At 43.9% G+C, this 12,261-nt stretch overlaps 1 protein-coding gene across 1 annotated transcript; it reads left to right on the forward strand.

Annotated features, from left to right (window-relative positions):
• Window positions 1–10,451: 10,451 nt before the first annotated feature.
• LOC142496518 (heat shock protein 30C-like) lies at window positions 10,452–11,337 on the forward strand. The gene has a single exon (XM_075603194.1). The coding sequence runs from the start codon at window positions 10,539–10,541 to the stop codon at window positions 11,187–11,189; it is 651 nt and encodes a 216-aa protein (XP_075459309.1). The 5' UTR covers window positions 10,452–10,538; the 3' UTR covers window positions 11,190–11,337.
• Window positions 11,338–12,261: the final 924 nt, after the last annotated feature.

Consider the following 12,261-nt stretch of genomic DNA (forward strand, 5'->3'; position numbering starts at 1 on the left):
TGAGTCTCTCTAGGCACATGTCAAAGTTGAAAGTGCACCTACGAGAGATGGGTTAATGGTCAAGCATTTCCTACGCAAGAACGTTCTTCATCCCAGATGAAAAGGCGCTACTACTACTATTAAAAGTACTACTCATCACCATTACAGCAAATAAAATGGCAGAGGTCTCTTTTTGGATCCACGTTACGCATATGAAACTTATCCCAGCACCACCCACAGTTGCTTCAATCTACACCGTATCCAAAGTGGAAAAGCCTAGAGACACAGCCAAAATTCCAGGCCTCAACATATGAACTTTGAACTTTTTAATAATCTTTTTTCTTTACAGGTTTTGTTATTTTAATTATAAATGTATAGTCTATTAGGTTTGTGTAAATAGTGTGCACACAAAGACGATAGGGTAGGAACAGGTATATTTTGTTTAGTAATTGTTATTTTATTTTTATTGATTTGTGTATAGCATATATGCACACCTTTTGTCACACAATGGAATCCTAGTAAACAAAGCCCATATTTTATGTATAATATAATCCAATATACTATCTATATTCAATAGGTTGCACCCCAGGAAAAATGAGTGTTATATTTAACCCCTTGAGAAAAAGACAATATGATATAAGACATTTGTAGAACCATCTATAAGAAATTGGTTACGAAGGGTGTAGAAATAAGAGTTTGCCCTAGGGAAGATAGAACATTACCCTGCAACTAGAATAGTTTATGTTATTTGGGGAAAATAGTCCAGTGTTTAAAGGTAGAGATGACGGATGGGATTTGTTGGGACTTGGTGGTTGGATTAGTTCTCTGGAAGCGAAGCTATTGGATGCTTTTGTGTGTGTGTGTCTGTCCTACTCATCACTCTCTATGTATGTGTCATATGCAGTAAACTTTGATCAAGAAGTGCGTTGCACCCCCACCGACGCTATGCCTCTTTTCGGTGATGTCAGCAGTCCCCCAGAAGAAGAGACTGAGAAGAAATCAACTGTGCCGATATAATGGCCGAAAAAGAATGACAAGGCACAATTGGACAATCTCCTGGTCCAGCAGGACTATGCAATGGTTAACTGTTCTTTAAATAGACTGTCTCTAAAGAATAAGAGGGGACTAAGAAGATTGGATATGAGGCTATGAGGAAAGTGGGAGGTCACCCAGAGGCGTGTGTCAGCCACAAGGAAAGGATCATAAGTCAGCCATTTTTACCATAGCAGCCATTTTTCTGTTTTGCCATTCTGAATAAATGCAGTATGAAAGATGCGTGCAAGATGGATATTTGTGCAATCGCTCCCGGTAGAAATTAGCCCCCACCAATTTTCACAAATTTTAGCCGCCATAATGTGCTAGTAGTTACAGAAGAGCAGTGTGAATAGTAATTTAGAAATTGGTAATAGGTTTTGTAGTAATAGTCAACTTGGTAAACAGAAAAGATATCATACCAGCCACACCGATATATATCTCTCTACAAACAAGAACTCCTGTGGCCATATATATATATATATATTTTTATTTTCTTCGGACCCCCAAAACCTGCACCACTATTTCAGTACGACAAAGTATATCAACAATATCAAAAACAATATAGTAGTTGTTAGGTTATGGACCCACGACAAAATGAGGGAAAGAGAATTGTTATGGGACTGATATTTATCGTTTGCATATTTGTAGTATTAGTTGTTATTATTTCATGTTACAAATTTATGTGTTTATCTTTATGTAAAATGATTATGCCTTTTGGTAAGTCAGTTGATCACACAAATGCATCACTGAACGTTAATACCCCCATTCACAATTTCCCAAATATGATACATAACTCTGGACCTACTGCCACTAGAGTCCAGATACCTTTGATGGATTATGATAACATTCAAATCCAATACGAGACCCCCATATCCTAGAGGTTAATTGTCATTTTGTGATGACAAAAGGGGGGATTGTAAATGTGCATATAAGGGGGGACTCCATTTTGATTGCTGGATAACCATTTTTCTATAACTATTCTGTACTAACGTTTAAGTCTCAGGAACTAATCACATGCCATATGCAATTGTGCTGTGCAGGCAGGTCTGAGAAATGTGACTTGACCTGTCACCTAATTATCTTTAGATGAACTATGTTTGTTCAGACTTATTCAGACTTATTTTTGCCCTGTGGAAAACAGGAACTTGTCTTCAGCCGTACCGGGCATAAGTTACACAACAATGCATTTCACAATATACTGCCATTTCCTTAGCGGCCTCCTAAATCGGTATTGAGCCCCTTTCTCAGACCATAAATTGTCTAACTGTCATTTTGCTGATATAGACAGACTGGGAAGTAAAAGGGGAAGTATGTTCTCATATCTGTGCTATTTTCTATGCTCAAGTTTGCTATATAAACCGGCTGTAGACCTTCAATAAATGAGAGAACAGTTTTCTGACAAAGCTTCCTTGGTGGTTGTCTGACTCAATTACTGTCTTCTCCCGAGCTCGTCCGCCATTTTGTTTTCCCAGATCATCAGCGCTATAAGAGTGGGTTAAATCCTCCGGAGGTTTGAAGTCATCTCGAGTCGGGCAGACGGTGTATTTTCACGCTAAGACGTTGGAGAATACAAAAGGGCACTATTTATTTTCAATAATATTGGCAAAAATCTTATTTAAAGAAATGAATGTATAGATATGGGTTCCAATAGGAATAACATTCACACATGCACACCCTGGTTATGAGAGTTTACTAAACGATATAGAGCTTCAATTATACAGTACCGACACACTTTATCCGAGTGTGGTCGGTATCGCAAGCCGGGAAATCTCCCGGCTTGCTAGTGGTCGCCCCTCGGCGTGCCGCGCGTCATAGACGCGCGGTCACGCGTCATCGGGAGCGTGCGCCCCCTGCACGCGCGTCCAGGGGCTCCCCGAGGGAGCCCTGGTGTCCCGCGATCGCGGGACAGCGGCAGGGGGTTCCGGGGGACCCGGCGGACCCGGCAGCGGTAGGGAGAGCGCCCCGATCGGAGGGCGCTCTTCCGCTGCTTCAGCGCGCGCCCGTCACTCTCGGGCGCGCGCCAGGCTACTGCTGCGGCAGAGAACGGGCAAATGCTCGAATAAACTCTGCCGCAGCAGTATAAACAGTATTTAATTATAACAGCAACAACATTTAACTATTCCACGGTTGTACTATTATACTTCCTTATATGGTTTGTACTTATTACAGGCCTAACAATATAATACAGTTCCTCCTATCTAAACATACATTAATATAAAACACAGATATATACAGATTTACAAGTGCACAAGAATTATGATCATAATTACCTTCTCTGATGTCTATTGGAATTGAAATAGCTTTCTCTAAAATCTCCTTCTCTCTCCTCTCTTGTTAAATAACTAATACTGTGTATGTGGTATAAATGTGTTTCCCAAACCCATAAAATAACATCTAGGAGGTTTTGATTGGTTGACTAAGAATGCTCAAACTAAATTATGTGTGTTGCTATTAAATTGATGGGATTACCTAGAAATATATCTGATCTATCATAAATGGTGGATAGGTCAGAAAGTCCCCTATTTTGACCTCTGTGAGGAATATGTATTGGGATCTAAATGTTATTTAATGAACCACAGTTTGTTTACAAGTCTGTGATACTAAACAAAGTTATGTTATCAGGGTGTGAAGTTAATAAACCTTTTGTTGGTTAATTTCTCAGTTCTTGCAGCCTCAGTGTAATTTGTATTCTGGTGCAGACACAGTAATCAAGTTCAAAAGATAGTTTATGATTCCTGCTTCAAAAGCATTCTTGTAATCCATTGTCCTTGGTAACAAACTTAAAGTAAATTATTTGCAGTGTATGCTTAAACTAAATTATGTGTGTTGCTATTAAATTGATGGGATTACCTAGAAATATATCTGATCTATCATAAATGGTGGATAGGTCAGAAATTCCCCTATTTTGATCTCTGTGAGGAATATGTATTGGGATCTAAATGTTATTTAATGAACCACAGTTTGTTTACAAGTCTCTGATACAGGCAGTCCTCGGTTCTCAGACACAAGGCGTTACTCAAAATGGCGTTGGATAGCAAAACGTCATAAAGCGAAACACTTTTTCCCATATGGAACACTGTTTGAATGAATGGTTCCGTTCCTGAAGGCATTTTTAACAGTAAAATACACCAATTATTTTACGCAGGCAATAAGATATGCAGCACACACGTAAATCATATAGTATATGCTGTATTATATATATATATATATATATATATATATATATATATATATATATATATATCATAATATAATATATAAGAGAATATTATAAGATAATATTATATAATATTATAATATATTATATAATATTATAATATATTATATAATATTATAATATATTATATAATATTATAATATATTATATAGTATAATCTAATATTATATAATATATTATATACACAAACATTAACAACTTTAGAAAGCGTCGTAAGATCGTTGGATAAGCCGTTTTGGCGTTGTAAAAATGAATATAGGTATGCATTGCCTAGCGTTGGATAAGCCATTCGTTGAAAAGCAAAGCGTTGTAAAATGAGGACTGCCTGTTCTAAACAAAGTAATGTTATCAGGGTGTGAAGTAAATAAACCTTTTGTTTGGTAATTTTTCAGTTCTTGCATCCTCTGTGGAATTTGTATTCTGGTGCAGACACAGTATCAAGTTCAAAAGATAGTTTATGATTCGTGCAGCAAAATTAATTTAAATAATTTGCAGTGTGTGTGAGCAAACACGTTTAAATATTCAGGATAGTTGTAGGCAGTATACAGTACATCATGTGCCAAGTTGGAAGCTAATCGGATTAAGTTTTGACACTTTAATTAATATTAAGCACGTTTGGTATCCATTTTCCACTTCCAGAAACTGGTTAATGTGAATAATTTTCACTGCATGTTCTCAAAAGCCATGAAATTTGCAGGACAGTTTGGGGGAGTGCAAAGCATGTACTGTGCCAAGTTTGAAGGCAATTGGTGTATGTGTTGCCACATTAATCCACATTAAACGTTTTTCCACATTAATCGTTTTAGACTGTTGTCCTTCAGCAACTGGTTAACGTTAATAATTTGCTGTGTATGTCAGCAAAAGCCATGTAAATTTCAGGATAGTTGCGGGCCGTGTAAAGTATGTGTTCTGACAAATTTTAATGTAATTTAATTAAAGTTACGCATTTCCATATGAGATACTGGGCCCTTCTTAGAGTGCATAATGTAAACAATTTGCTGTGTGTGCTAGCAAACACTTTGTAATTTTCAGGATAGTTGTGGGCAGTATACAGCAGCTCATGTGGCAAGTTTTAAATGAATCACTGTATGTTTTGACTCCTAGATTCACAATAAACGCGTTTAAGGTAAGCATTTTCCACTTTCGGATAGTGATTAATGTACATAATTTGCGGTGCATGTTATCAAAAAACATGAAATTTTATGGACAGTTTGGGGGAGTGCAAAGCATGTTCTGTGCCAAGTTTGAAGTCAATTGGTGTATGTCTTGCCACATTAATCCACATTAAACGTTTTCCACATTAAACATTTTAGTCTATCCCCGTATTCGCATTAAAACAAGTGTGTGGCTGTGAGTTATCGAGTAATCTCCAGCAAAAGGACAGCCCACTTGTGGTGCATGTTATCAAAAAACATGAAATTTTATGGACAGTTTGGGGGAGTGCAAAGCATGTTCTGTGCCAAGTTTGAAGTCAATTGGTGTATATCTTGCCACATTAATCCACATTAAACGTTTTCCACATTAAACATTTTAGTCTATCCCCGAATACGGTAATCACACAATAAAATATATAACTGTAGCACTGTCCCCCCCCCCCCCCAGTGGGAGATACACAGCCTATGCTACATAGTGTGTGGTGCAAATACCTGGTAAGGTCAGGAGAGCTGAGTCTGATCTGCGATGGTGGGAGATCAGGACAGGCTTAGGTTCTTCTCTGAGCTCTTCTTATGGTGCTTAGCACCTCCAGCAGTAGTGGGCTTCACGGTGTTCAGAGATCAACCCCCACTTTTGCACTCTTTCTCCCTCTGCCCAAGGACTGATACTCAGACAGAGGTATATTATGAACAAGGTCTTTATTGGGGACATCCACTACAAAACTTCCTACAGCGATGCAAGGTCTCAGAGGCTCCCTACCTCTGGATGGTGCTTTGCCCCTGGTAGTATAGGGCATTCTGTGGCTGAATCAGATGTTCCCCCAATCCTAAGGCTGGGGGTGACCATTCTCATCCCGCCATAGGAGAGTTTCACAGCTCTACTGCTTCCTCTCTCCTCCATAGCAGTAACAGGACTGACACTAAATTTGGCACTCCCCTAATTAGGAACAGAAGGGGCGGGCTCATGGTTTTACCTATCCCTGATAGGCTTGTACAGTAGAATATAGTTTGGAAACCCCGCTTCAGCTTAATGTTAAGGAGATAGGACAGGGGGAGGGGTGCTGTTGGGTAATTGGTAAAAGATATGTAAGAGAACAGAGACCAACCTAAAAGCACTCACGCTCCCAGATGGAATAATTGGTTTTACTATTAAAAATAAATCTTTAATTGATCATAAATATTAAAATAAAGTGGTGTAAAATTCAACATACAATGGACACACACTATTGGTCCTATTTCGAGTATAGTGTCACACCCTGGATCAGTAGTGATATAAAGTTAATTGAGCTGTATAAAATCAATTAACTAATAAGGGAAGCTTTAATTGCCTTATTCCCTTGGTGAATAGTGTTGATGAGAAAACAGTGAAGTATGCTATATAAAATGGCTTAAATATTAAATAAACAGCCAGTAATCCACTTAGAGACCATGTGGCATGTCTGTATGATTTGCCTAAAAAGTCCACAACTGCAACTAGAATAGTGCAAGTGGTGACTAGCTGCTACCACAGTCTCCAGAACCAAAGGCCAGGTCCCCGCTGGCTACTGCAGTGCCCGCTGTGGCGGATGCTGCAGAGAAAAGAGCTGCCCCTCAATGGGGCCGGGGCCGCTGCAAGTTTTTCCAGCCTGCAAGAAAATTTTGAGGGGAACTAGCAACGGAATGCTTGGCCACGCCCCACAGCGGTTCAGCCAATGAGGATGAACCTGCCAGGTGATGTCACGGCCGCGCCCCGTCACTCTCCCGTCACGCCCCACCCCCCCTTTCTTTCCACCTGCAGCTCTCTGCAGACCGGGGAATTCGGCTGCACGCGCCGCCAGCCTCGCAGGTGCGCATGCAGCGCAGGCACCGGGTCCGTAGCCTAAAGTAGCTTACTACTCTAAAGTTCCCCTGACAAAGAGGCCATGCCTCGAAACGCTTAGGCTGGTTTTCATTGGTAGAGGAGAGAGGTTGGAAGTTTGTGGAATGATTTGCGTACCACTGCAGAGGAGAAGGAAGGGAGCGTATTACATAGTAAGCCATGCTGAGATACCATCATTCCTGAACCGCCGGGTTGTAACTAGTGTTGTAGTGATTTAAAAAAAAAAATGGGTAACGAATACCCAGCCAAAATCAATGGTTCTACCTGGCCGGGTACCCAGTGTCACACTGTGCTGACCACGGACAAGGAGGGACCCCGAAACTGAGGTGAGAAGGGTAACACCTGCACCCACAGCTATGGGGACATGCCTGTAAAGTGGAAAATAGGCGTCTGGAACCGTCTGGGAGTATAAGAAGAAGTTAGATACTCGCCGGACGAAAAGGGTGGTTCCAGAAGGATAGTTGGTACCGAGAGCCTGGGGTCCAGACACGGGAGGTAGGTCGGAATCCGTAAGCCGAGGTAAAGGGTCGGAGAGTTCAGGAGGTCAGGGAACAAGCCAAGGGTCGAAGTCCAGAGCGGGTCCACATCCAAGCCGGTTCGGTACACAAGAGATCACTAGGGAAGACAAAGAGACAAGAACTAAGGCAAGCACGACCGTGGGTAACACAGGTCACACAAAGCTATGCTCAGCCAAAGAAGGAATGGCTGAGCAAGGTATAAATAGGAGGAAGGACCAATAGGAAGACGGGGAGTGATGAGGGAGCGGCCCCAGGGAAGATAGGGATTGGTGAGGAAAAGATGCCACAGCTGCGCTTTATGCGAGGCTTGTGGGCGGTGCACGTGCATCAGGCGTGTGCGCCGCGCAGGAGAGGTACGCGCGGCCTGAGCTGGGGGCGGGAACTCCTCCTGTGGGAGGACGTAAAAGTCCTTGGTCGTGCGCGCATGCGCTCGTTCAGCAACCACCGCGGGGAGCGAAGGGGAAGGAGGATCCTGCCTGCGGCGACGAGGTAGCAGAGCCAGAGCGTGTCGGGTAAGTAAAGTCGTGGGAGGATCCCCCTTAGAGAGAGGTGTTCCCCCGGACCTTATACCCAGCTACCCGGTTTGACATTTACCTGGCGTAAAAGCAGTAGAGGTCCTGTGGCGGAGGCAGCATCGGAGGTATCTTCAGCCGGCGGGGGACAACAGGAATCCCTTACACAGCACCGCAGCAGGTAAGCAGTGACCGGAGCAGGAGATGGAGTGTTCCTATTGGACACCCACTCCAACAGTGAGCCTCCGCTCCTCCTCTGCTCCTGCCCGCCCGCTCCACCTTCGCTCCTACCTGCCTGATCCACCTCGGCACCTTCGCTCCTGCCCACCAGCCCCACCACCTTGGCACCTCCACTCCTGGCCGACGTCCGCCCACCCCACCACCTCGGCACCTCCGCTCCTGTCTGCCCGCCCGACCACCTCGGCACCTACGCTCCTGTCCGCCCGCCCGTCTCACCACCTCGGCACCTCCGCTTCCGCTCGCCCGCACCTCCGCCGCACCTCCTCACCTCATCCGCTCCCGCCCGCCGCTCCTCCTCTGCTCCCACCTGCCGCTCCTCCTCTGCTCCCGCCCGCCGCTCCTCCTCTGCTCCCGCCCGCCGCTCCTCCTCCTCTGCTCCTGCCCACTGCTCCTCCTCCTCTGCTCCCGCTCGCCGCTCCTCCTCCGCTCCTGCCCCAGTCCTCCTGTGCCGCTCTTCCTCCGCTCCCGCCCACTGCTCCTCCTCCGCTGCTCCTCCTCCGCTCCTCCTCTGCTCCCCCGCTCCTCCTCCGCTGCACCTCCTCTGCTCCCGCCGCCGCTCCTCCTCCGTTGTAGACTCTTGCTGTCCCACGCTGGCTGAAAGGTAAGTAATTAGATTTTCAGCTACTCTGACATTACCCGGCGCTGGGCCCACTTCTCAGTTGCCGGGTCCGGGTAATGTTCGGGTAGCTGGAAATGTGCCGGGTAACGCCGGGTACCGGATAACTCCCCTAGTTGTAACAACAAAAGGACGCAGTGAGGGAGTCACATTGTGACGTTCCAGTAGAGAGTCATGTGTGCAGAAGAAGACCCCAGACTACCCAAGCGTCGGTAAACAGCGGACGCGCTGATCCAACTGGCGAATTATCCCTGTAGAGGAGGAACGCTGCACATCCCCAACACAACTTATAAAGCCATTGCTTTTTATAAACGGATGTTTGTGAGTGTATTTTTATTATTTTCTTATGTTTAGTTAAACTTTATTGCACCATGAGGTGTGTGCTTTGTGTTCTTTTATCCTACTCTAAAGTATCTTAAGCAGTGTTCAAATTCATGTTAGTGTAACGAAAATGTAGCTATATTTTCGTTACACTAACATGAATTTGAACACTTTGCTTTGGATACTTTAGTGTAGCAAGCTGTTTATGTTCTGGAGACGTTGGTAGCAGCTAGTCACCATGGGAATTAGGCAATTAAGCTTCCCTTATTAGTTAATTGATTTAATACAGCTCAATTAACTTTGTATCACTACTGATCCAGGGTGTGACACTGCACTTGACATAGGATCAATAGTGTGTGTCCACTGTATGTTGAATTTTACACCACTTAATTTTAATATTTATGATCAATTAAAGATTTATTTTTAATATTAACACCAATCATTCAGTCGGGGGGAGCGAGAGTGCTTCTAGGTTGGGTCTGTTCTCTCACGTATCTTCTAGGCTTACACACAGGCCATGAGTCACCATCTTACATTTGTCCATCATAGAGGAGCATGGGTGGGGGTCACAAGCCATAGGATTAACACTTACAGCCTGCAGCTAGTAGGACTTACATAACAGGGCGCGGAAAGATAGGCAGAAAGTCATACCCTGTTACATAACATTCATATCAAAAGAGAACTAACAGAATATTAAATCTGTAATTGCAATGTGTTTTAATCCCAGATGAAGAAACCAGATCACGGTCTATTCAAATCAGGGACTGTCTAATTCTGCACAATTCAGGTGACACCCACTCGTGATGTCGTCTTCCCAGTTAATGCCAGAAGCTGCTAGCATTGTCTGTCTCAGACCTTAAGTGTTACATCATTTATTAGACAGTCCCCTCCCCTCCACACCATATACAGACAGCACATGGAAATCTCGGGAACTCACCAGAATATTAACTGGTGAATATAAAAGGACCTGGAGCTCTGACTGGCTGCAGTACTGAGAAGTAACATAGGCAGAGACAGACAGACAGACAGACAGACGGATTCTCCACATCTGAACTCTGACAAGAAGCAACAGTGTAACGCAGCAGAAGATGTTTCCTTTCAGCTTCATGCAGCCCTCTCACAACCCTCTGTGTGTCTGCAGAGAGCCTGCACTCACACTCTGGCCGCCCACACGTCCCATCTTTGAGCAGCAGGAGAATGACAGGCTGGGTATGAGGAACGAGATGGAGAGGAGAATGCAGTGTGTGAATCAGGCTTATCAGCAACTCGCTCTGGACATGGACATGAGAAAGGGAACAGGTGCCAGCAGACAGTCTGTGGCTGGGGAGATTTCCCATCAGGGAGGCAAAGAAGGGAAGCAAAACTTTGATCTCAGCCTGGATGTGAGTCTCTTTTCTCCTGATGAACTGACAGTGAAAATAGAGGGAAGGAGACTTATTGTGATAGGAAAACATGAGAAGAAAAGTGATGCCCGGGATGGAAACTACTTCCATGAATACAGAGAGTGGAAGAGAGAAGCTGAGCTCCCAGAAGATGTGAATCCTGCGGAAGTTCTGTGCTCCCGGTCCAGTGATGGGCGGCTCCACGTTCAGGCTCCTCGCCTGGCACTGCCAGCTGTAACAGAGAGACCCATTCCCATCAGCATCACCTGGGCACCAGAAGATGGGCAGAGAAACAACCATGAGATAGAGCAGAACAGTGAAAAAGAAGAGCTGGAGAATACAATGAATGTTGCCTGAGAGCATTAAAGGACTGTGATTAATCTAAATGTCTTAATATACAGATGTTTATTTCTATGCATATGTTTGTATTAGTAACCTACAATTAACATGTGTTATAAAGTGATGCTATATTATCTTAATAAACATTGTTATTCTTTGCAATCTTCCCTTCTGAAAGCTTATTTGTGTAACAGCAAGCCAAAGTATAATACACCCCAAAGTATAATTAAACGTATGTTCTTTCAATTATCCACATCATTGCACAGCACTAAAACTTTATATCGGTGGTTTTCAACCTTTATATTGGCTGAGGAATCCTATAATTATTATTTTGAAAATTCTGGGGAACCCCAAAATGCCTGTCTTCTCTCCCCCTTATACTCCCTCCCCCTCCCCACCTTACACTCCATCACTCTCCCCACCTTACACACAATCACTCCCTATCCCTTCCCCTTACACTCCCAACCACCTTACTCCCTCCGCTACCTTCTCCCTTCCGTCTCTCAATTTGCCCCCTTCCTTTTGTCTTTCCCCCTACCCTCTCTTCCCCAACGCTTTCCTCTCTCCTGCCCCTTACTCCCCCCTCTCTTCTCCACCCACCCTCTTTCACTCCCCTAATTTCCCCCTTACACTATCTCCCCTCTTTCTTCCCTCCTCTTCTTCAAAAGAAAAGCAGATACGTGTAAGGCCTTGGCCATGTTTGGCGCTTGCTCACTCTCGCTTGCTGCCGCTCGCTCTACCAAGAGCTTTTTGCTGTCCTTACAGAGGAGACAGCAAGCGCTTGGGAGGCGGGTATCACTGTGTGTGTGTGTCACTTGGTAGCTGTCAGTGTGTGTGTGTCACTGGGGAACGTGTGTGTGTGTGTCACTGTGTGTGTGTGTGTCACTGTGTGTGTGTGTGTGTATTATATAATATTTTAAAAATTAAAAAAAAAGACATGAGAATAAATTATTTATTAACATTGTGCAACTTTGATAAATATATTCACGCATGCATACACATGCACACACACACACACACACACACACACACACACACACACACACACACACACACACACACACACACACACACACACACACACACACAC

This window comes from Ascaphus truei, chromosome 6, assembly GCF_040206685.1.
Source record: "Ascaphus truei isolate aAscTru1 chromosome 6, aAscTru1.hap1, whole genome shotgun sequence".
NCBI lineage: Eukaryota > Metazoa > Chordata > Amphibia > Anura > Ascaphidae > Ascaphus > Ascaphus truei.

What these genes read in the sequence shown, in the direction of transcription:
- LOC142496518 (XM_075603194.1), top strand. Translation starts at nt 10,539, where the DNA reads ATGTTTCCTTTCAGCTTCATGCAGCCCTCTCACAACCCTCTGTGTGTC.